This window comes from Oryzias melastigma, linkage group LG22 (assembly GCF_002922805.2).
Source record: "Oryzias melastigma strain HK-1 linkage group LG22, ASM292280v2, whole genome shotgun sequence".
Taxonomy (NCBI): domain Eukaryota; kingdom Metazoa; phylum Chordata; class Actinopteri; order Beloniformes; family Adrianichthyidae; genus Oryzias; species Oryzias melastigma.
In genome coordinates, this window is record NC_050533.1 from 464616 (window position 1) to 472381 (window position 7766).

The following is a 7766-nucleotide window of genomic DNA, read 5'->3' on the forward strand; positions in this document are numbered from 1 at the left end:
TGACGATACGGAGCGCATCTGTAATGACGACGAGAGTGTCCTCCAATCATGTGGGGGGGTCACACCTAACCATCATTGGGTGACTGCTCTCCCAGCTATTCAGGTGCTGGGGGGGGCGGAGGCTTTATAAGCGCGCGCCGCGTCGTCTGTAAACACTGCGCGTAAAGTGGGTCCGGCGCCACTTTGGGTTTTCTCTGGATTTACTTTTGGAGTTTGTTCCTCTCTGCCCCCCCTCCCCAAAACGACGCCGGACTGCCGCCAAACCCACATGGCGGCCCCCCCCACCAGGTTCAGTTTCTCCGTCAGGAGCATCCTGGAGCTGCCGGAGCGGCGCGCGGGCGCGGCGCCGCCGCGGGCCTCCCCGGGCTTCACCTGCTCCTCCAGCCCGCCTTACGCCGCGTGGACGGACGGAGAGGCGGGCCTCTGTCTGTGTGAGTTGACCTTTGACCCGCCGACACATCCCAGATACGGAGGTTCTGACCCGGTTCTTTCTGCTTGCAGCTTCAGATGACGGCGGCCCGGAAGCGTCTCCGGACTCCACCAAGCCGGACGACTCCTGTCTGGACTCGGAACCGCAGAGGAGCCAGAAGAGCAAGAAGCGGCGCGTGCTGTTCTCCAAAGCGCAGACGCTGGAGCTGGAGCGGCGGTTCCGCCAGCAGCGGTACCTGTCCGGACCGGAGCGCGAGCAGCTGGCCCGGATGCTCAGCATGACGCCGACCCAGGTGAAGATCTGGTTCCAGAACCACCGCTACAAAATGAAGAGGGGGCGCGCGGAGGGGCCGCCGGACGCGGCGCAGCCCCCCGTTCTGCGCAGGGTCGTGGTTCCGATTCTGGTCCGGGAGGGGAAGCCGTTCCAGCCCTGCTTCGTGGACACGGACTCGGTCTGCTCCTCATCCTCCTCCTTCTCCGTGGCCTTCCCGCCGCTGCAGCGGTCCTCCCCCCTCGCTCTCCCCCCGCGCTTCCAGCAGCACTTCCCGGCCTCCGGGTTCGCTTGGAGGGACTTCTGGAGCGAGTCGGTTCCGTTCGGTTCTTTTAAGTGAAGCTCCGGCTGGACTCTAAACACTGAGACGTTTGGATTTTCACTTCTGCAGAACTTTGATATTTTGCACATTTTTGCTTCTTAAATGTTTCTGTTTTATTTTCTTTAGTAGAAAATGTGATTTTTGATTTTAACTCCAGAAATCTTGTGAAGACAAATGAAGCAGCTGTTAGTCTGAAGCAAAAGGAAGTTTGTTTGTAAGGAGAATGAAGAATAAAAGTGTCTTTTTCTAAATAAGCCTGTTCTGATATTTTGATTCTGTTTCTTGAATGAATCTGAAACAGATCCTTTCTGATGGTAAATGGGTCTTTGTGCGGCTGAAGCTGAGCAAACACCGAATTCTGATGGTTCAGCATAAGAAAAGCTGGTAAACATGCGGCTGTGAGGCCTGCAGCAGCAAACCTCATAAAACCTTCTCCGTCCTGATGGCGGCCTCGCCTCAGCGCCGGCGGCCCCTCTAACCTGATAAATACGCCTCAGTGTTTAAAGGGCTGTCAGTGCTGGGGGGGCTGCTGCTTCACGCCCCCCCTAATGTTGTTTGCTCGTCCTGTGACCCCGCCGCCCATCGTCCCTGTCACCTGGCCCTTTGTCCGCCTCACTGGGGCCACCTTGTACCACATATGGAGGGACTGGCTGAACTGCAGCATCTCCCCTAAACAGGCTTTTTGTGTGCCCCCCCACCCTGAAAGCAACCATTGTAGCTCCCCCCAAAGAGACGGAGACCAGATCTTTAGTGTTTCACTTCGGCCATGTTTAATCAGCCCCAGCGACAAATTTATGAGCTTTAGCGGCACAAAGGGGTTCAGAGCCTCTCGGGGCCACAAAGACGATTTGGAGGTTGCCATTGGATTTTGAAGATGGTCAGAGGAATTGTCTGGGGGGACGGGCTTGTGTCGGGTCGGCTGGTGGGCCCGGCCGGAAGGTTTCACAGGGGGAGTTTGTTTATTCACATTATTCAGAAGTTTTTCCAAGAAATCTCCGAATCCAAAGTGACTTTAAGGGTTCAGCTGCTGCGGCATCTTCCAAACAGCAATGCATTGTGGGAAACATCGGAGCTGTTTGATTCTGTAGAGCAGAAATGACAAACTCAATCACACAGGAGCCAAAATCCAGAACACACCTGAGGTCACGAACAGGGTCAACATTTACTGAACACTCAAAGTACATTTATAACATAATTATGAACTAGATATAAAACATTACCTGTGATAATGTTTGTGTGATGCTGGAAGAGGAATTTTCTGCTGAAGATGCTGAAAACGATAGATAAAAATGCAAAATTAGCATAAAAAGCGTTAAATATCTTAGGTTAGCCAAAACAGCTAGCATGTAGCAGAGATATTAGCTAAACTCCAAAACAGACTAAAAATCTTATTAATGTCAAAATAGTCCAGAAAGCTGCAGAAATAACTTTCAATATTTTACTCTCCATAAAAATATATTTTGTCAAAATAAAAGGATCTGGAGGGCCGGATCCGGCCCCCGGGCCATGACTTTGACACGTGCAGTAGAGCATCATGGGAATGAAGAGACATGAAATGAGTGAAAACTAAAGGCTGAATTCTGGAGAAAATTCTCATCTAACTCTCAAAAACGGAGATGTTTGTCTTGTTGAGTCATTTCCTGTTGGGCCTCCTCGTCCTGGAGGAGAAACACTTTGAAGAACGGAAGAGGAGCAGAGGAGGAGCAGAGGAGGAACAGAGGAGGAGCAGAGGAGGAGCAGGGGAGGAACAGAGGAGGAGCAGAGGAGGAGCAGGGGAGGAACAGAGGNNNAAAGGCTGAATTCTGGAGAAAATTCTCATCTAACTCTCAAAAACGGAGATGTTTGTCTTGTTGAGTCATTTCCTGTTGGACCTCCTCGTCCTGGAGGAGAAACACTTTGAAGAACGGAAGAGGAGCAGAGGAGGAACAGAGGAGGAGCAGAGGAGGAGCAGAGGAGGAGCAGAGGAGGAGCAGGGGAGGAACAGAGGAGGAGCAGGGGAGGAACAGAGGAGGAGCAGAGGAGGAGCAGGGGAGGAACAGAGGAGGAGCAGAGGAGGAACAGAGGATACAGGTGAGTTCTTTGGTTTTGTGGACTTTTACAGGTGAAATGTCGTTTTTTCCTTTTTTAGTTCCAGTGTGACATCACACTAAACAGGACGCTCGCGGGATGGTTACATAATTTGACATTTTTATTCATGTATTTTTATTTTTATCTTCCTTTTTTTTCTCTGTGTTTTTTTACTTGTTTTCTCTTTACTTGGAGTTTGTTAAAATAATGTATCCGACTTATGTTCTAGTTCTCAGTAAGAATGTCAAAGTGACGAATAAATGTGACTTTTATTTAGAATTCTACGTTCTTGTATTTGATGTTATATTTTCATATTCTTCAAATAAAAAAAACAGGAGCATCAGATGTTGTTGTTGTTGTTGTTGTTGTTGTGTTAATGTAGTTTTCAGTGACAACATTTCAGCTTCATTTGACTAAAGAAACGTGATAAATGAAACATTTACTGAGCAATAATTAATAATTCATGTCATAAATATGAACGCTGTCAGGGAGAACTACTACAAGAGTTGTAGCAGATAAATCCAGGAAGTATCCAGGGCCCGTTCCAAGAAGCAGGTTCAACAAATTTAGAGTTCGAACCTGAACTTAGAGTCACTGGACTCTAAATTCCCAAACTCAGGGTTTTCGGTTCCAGAACAGCTGAAAATGTTTGATTCAATCAACTTGAAGTTGTCAGAACCAGAATCAGGTGTGAGCGTCGCGATCATTAAAAGTCCTGATCAATGGAGCAAAGACAGCATGATTCACCATGGCAACGGGAACAAACAGCTGAGTTTAGTACTTCCGGCGGTGGAAATTGATAAGTTCCTTCAAGCAAATGCGACTATAGGAGAACATTTACTGCAAGAAAAGCAACACAGCTGCAGCGGTAGAACAGAGAGAAAATATCTGCAGTTATTTGAATCATTTCTAATAATGAATAAATAATGTCAGGAAGGTTATTTTGTCTCTTGTTGAGTAAGGAGTGGTTTTTGATCTGTTACCAATCTAATAAGTAATCTCCGTGATCGTAACCCCCCACCTACACACACGGATATCACTGCACGCTAAAAAGAAACTGTAGCTGCATATGATAAAAAAGTATTTATTTAATTTTAATTCTCAAGACTTAAAAATATTCGCCGAATTCTTTTTTTAAGCATAAAAACAATTTCCGTAGCCGGGAATCGAACTCGCAAACTCCGCAGTGGGAAGCAGCGTTGCTGACGACCGAGCTAATGTCTGACTCAAGTACTGGACGGTGGATGAGTTGACAGCCTTTCCCAGTGTTTGACATTCAATAGTTTATATTGTTGATGGTTTAAAATAAGGAAAAGAAAACTGTATTTTTTAATAGCAAGTCCCTGGAAAAACTCACTATTTATAATATCTCTGAAATAAAAATGAATCAGGAAACTGCAGTCAGTCGACTCGTGTCCTCCAAATCCTCTACCGACGTAAATAACATTTCCTCTGGATTAATCAGCCTCCTCTCTACATGATCCTCTAAGAATGAACATGTTATTTTGGTTTCTGCGTGGTGAAAACGTGACGTCTCTAATGTAAATGTTCTCTAAATGTTCATGAGGAACTCATATTTGAACATCTTTCACTTTAAAAAGGGGCGGAGACCTCAGAGAACTCTAAGTTTCCTGAAGAAAACCTGCTACCGACCAGGTTTCGTTCACAGACTCAGTTACCATAGTGATTGATTCTGAGTTCAGCTTAACCCGCTTCTTGGAACGGGCTTGGTTTGACCCACTTTCCCGGGTTTGAGTTATCTCTCTTTCTGGAACCGAAAACTCAGAGTTTTACTGAATTTGGAGTTCATGAACTCAGAGTTCCAACAAAACCTGATTCTGGGAACGGGCCCCTGGACTGATAACCAGTTTGATCTTAGGTTTAACTATTGTTCATATTTAACGACTAATTTTCTGCGTCTGTAAAACCTCCATGAAGCTCATTGAGACTCATTTGGGCCACAGAACTCAACGTAGATAAAAACGAGGGCAGATGTTCATCTCAATCATCTGGTGTTTTCTACAGTCACAGTATTTAGTATAAATACATTTTCTCTTGTTTCTGAGTCGCTGCAGCTTCACTGTGAAGAAGAAGAAGAATTTGATCTCATGAAGATTCAAGAATCTTTGTAACTTTTAGGAGATCAAACATTCAGACAGATGGTTCTCCTGAACATCCTGATCCAGAGTCTCCAGAACCAGTAGAACCACCAGAACTATCAGAACCACCAGAACCACTAGAACCACCAGAACCATCAGAACCAACAGAACCATCAGAACCATCAGAACCACCAGAACCACCAGAACCATCGGAACCATTAGAACCACCGGAACCATCAGAACCATCAGAACCATCAGAACCACCAGAACCATCAGAACCACCAGAACCACTAGAACCATCAGAACCATCAGAACCACTAGAACCACCAGAACCATCAGAACCATCAGAGCCATCAGAACCATCAGAACCACTAGAACCATCAGAACCATCAGAACCATCAGAACCTCTCTCTGGTGTTAGAGAATCACCTGCAGGTTTCATGGAACTGCCTGTGGACCCAGCTGGAGGATGGAAGTTCTCTGGTTTCCTCAGAACTGACCCAGTAGCAGAAAAACATCACATTGGTTCTGATTTGACTTTTTCCGTAAAGATGTTGGAGGATTTCTTCATCACTATTTTTAAAGAACTCTTGTGAATCGGGAGAAGAAAAAGCTCATTTAGTTTGATAACTTTGCACATAAAAAGCCACAAATCTGACATTTTAAGGACAAAAGTCTGACTGTAAATGATGAGTTATTATATATTATGCTGATAATTGTGGGACCAAGATAATTAAACATTATTTAAGTGTTCATTTGTTGTTATGTTGTGAATTTTTGTCTTTTCTTTAGTTAAAATACACATTTGAATAAATACAATTTCTCTTCTGCATTGAGATAAAAAGTGTTTATTTCATATTAACGTGTTTTTGTCTTTGATCTCCTCAACAAACCTGACTGGTTGGTTTCTAAATGTTCATTTTAAGTGAACAAACGAGCTAACAGTCGACCGGAGATCAGAACCTGAGGCTCAGAGACCCGTGTGGCTCCTTTAACGGGTTAGCTTGTTTTCTTCAACGGCGTGATGTGTTCAGGTTTTTAGGAATCCATGAGTTGATCAGAATGATGGTAGAAGGTTTCATGACGTCAGAGTGGTTCGTCAGAATCCTCTTAAAGCAACAGTGTCCAGATCTTTGTTGTGTTTTATTGAGTTTTTTGGATTCTACATCAATCTTGTCATGTTGACGTTCACCTTCCTGCATATTTAATTCACGGAAATCTGCTGCAAGATCTTATTGACAAAGGGTGTATTTTATTTTGAAAGGAACTTGTTCCTGTTTTCCAATGAAAAAAACAATATGGAAAAAGATTTAATATGGTTTTAATTCCATAATTTTTTAAAAGCTACATTTTATTACTGGATGCTTTAACGGCCTTAAAACACGAATAAATGCTGCATTTTCCAAACAGTAGTTGGTAGACGGAGCGGTTCTGATGGGTTTTAACTCGACGCTCCAACTCTCACTATAAAAAGTTACTTTTGCCGGGTACATTTTACCTGATATATATACCCAATAAAAGTATTTGTCATAAAAATAAATCCAAATATGATAACTCGTGATAAATTAGAGAAATGTCTTTGATTTCCAGCTGTGGTTTATGTCAGAAAATGGAAAATATCAACATAAAAACGTGCCTGAAAATGACATTTCAGCTACCAATTTAAGCATCTTCAGCTATGAATCTATTTCAGGTAAAGTTATATATCTAGTTTTTAAAATGTTTGATCATTTTTTTCTGTGAAGATTTCAGAAATGAATCATTTAAAGTTTGACTATCTGTGGGATCCTGGAGAACCATAGATCTTCATAGATCTTCACGTTCAGGCTGTGATTGTTACACTGGTTCTGTTAGCCTACAAACCGACCCGACCCCCCAGCAGAGAAGAGAACAGTTCTGTGGCCCTCACAGGACAAGGTTTGAGGACCCCCCCCTAAACATGTTGGGGCCTCAAAGCTCAAGACGGCCCTCTGTGCAGCTGTTGTCATGAGAACCTCCTCAGATGCTGCAGGATCTGAGGAGATGTTTGTTTCTGAGACCAGATCCGGTTCGGTTCTTTGGTTCGGTCCGGTTGATGGTGATCTGCAGTTTCCTGATTTCTGTAAAACTCGTGTTTCTTTCAGGTGTTTTCTCTGTTTGTGCTGCTTAGGATGAGTCAGCAGTTTCTGGAAAACCACCTTCTGCCGCTGAGACCTCCTCATGACGTCATCCAGCAGCTCTCTGACCGTCCAGCTCAGGAGTTTCCATCCTGATGAGTTTGGATTTGACTTCAGCTGAAACTGAAGTCCACTTTGGACTGTCGCTTTCGTTTGGTCGCTAACTGATGACGTCACAGCGCTGCGCCGTGTTTTGGTTCTGCGGTGAAGTTAGTTTTTCGCTCAAATTAGAAAAAGCATCAAAAGCTGATCCAACTTCTGAGCTGCAGTTACCGGATGGATCCGCTAGATGGCAGCATTGGACCTGAATCCGCGTGTAAACGGCGGACATACCTGTTCGGACGGGAAAGGCCACCAGAGCGCGCGCTGACCCACCTGCTGGACTGAGTCCTGCGGCCAAGCCTCGGCGTGATGACGTCATC

General features: G+C 44.8%; 1 protein-coding gene and 1 non-coding gene across 3 annotated transcripts in view; one reads left to right on the forward strand and one right to left on the reverse strand.

Annotated features, from left to right (window-relative positions):
• Positions 1–6: 6 nt before the first annotated feature.
• Positions 7–1276, forward strand: nkx2.9 (NK2 transcription factor related, locus 9 (Drosophila)). Its single transcript, XM_024266984.2, has 2 exons — positions 7–431; positions 502–1276. Exons 1-2 carry the CDS (start codon positions 269–271, stop codon positions 1038–1040), a joined length of 702 nt encoding a protein of 233 aa, XP_024122752.2. The 5' UTR covers positions 7–268; the 3' UTR covers positions 1041–1276.
• A 492-nt stretch (positions 1277–1768) lies between these two features.
• LOC112143832 overlaps positions 1769–7766 on the reverse strand; it is a 10369-nt gene continuing 4371 nt past the window's right edge. For both annotated transcript variants that reach the window (XR_002918805.2, XR_002918804.2), the window contains 2 exons: positions 2243–2292; positions 1769–2104 (listed from right to left, as the gene is read on the reverse strand). This is a non-coding gene — a transcript (uncharacterized LOC112143832). The remainder of the gene's footprint in view (positions 2105–2242; positions 2293–7766) is intronic.

Coding starts and splice junctions, on each gene's coding strand:
- nkx2.9 (XM_024266984.2), top strand. CDS start 269: ATGGCGGCCCCCCCCACCAGGTTCAGTTTCTCCGTCAGGAGCATCCTG. Junction 432..501: donor AGAGGCGGGCCTCTGTCTGT/GTGAGTTGACCT, acceptor TTCTGCTTGCAG/CTTCAGATGACGGCGGCCCG.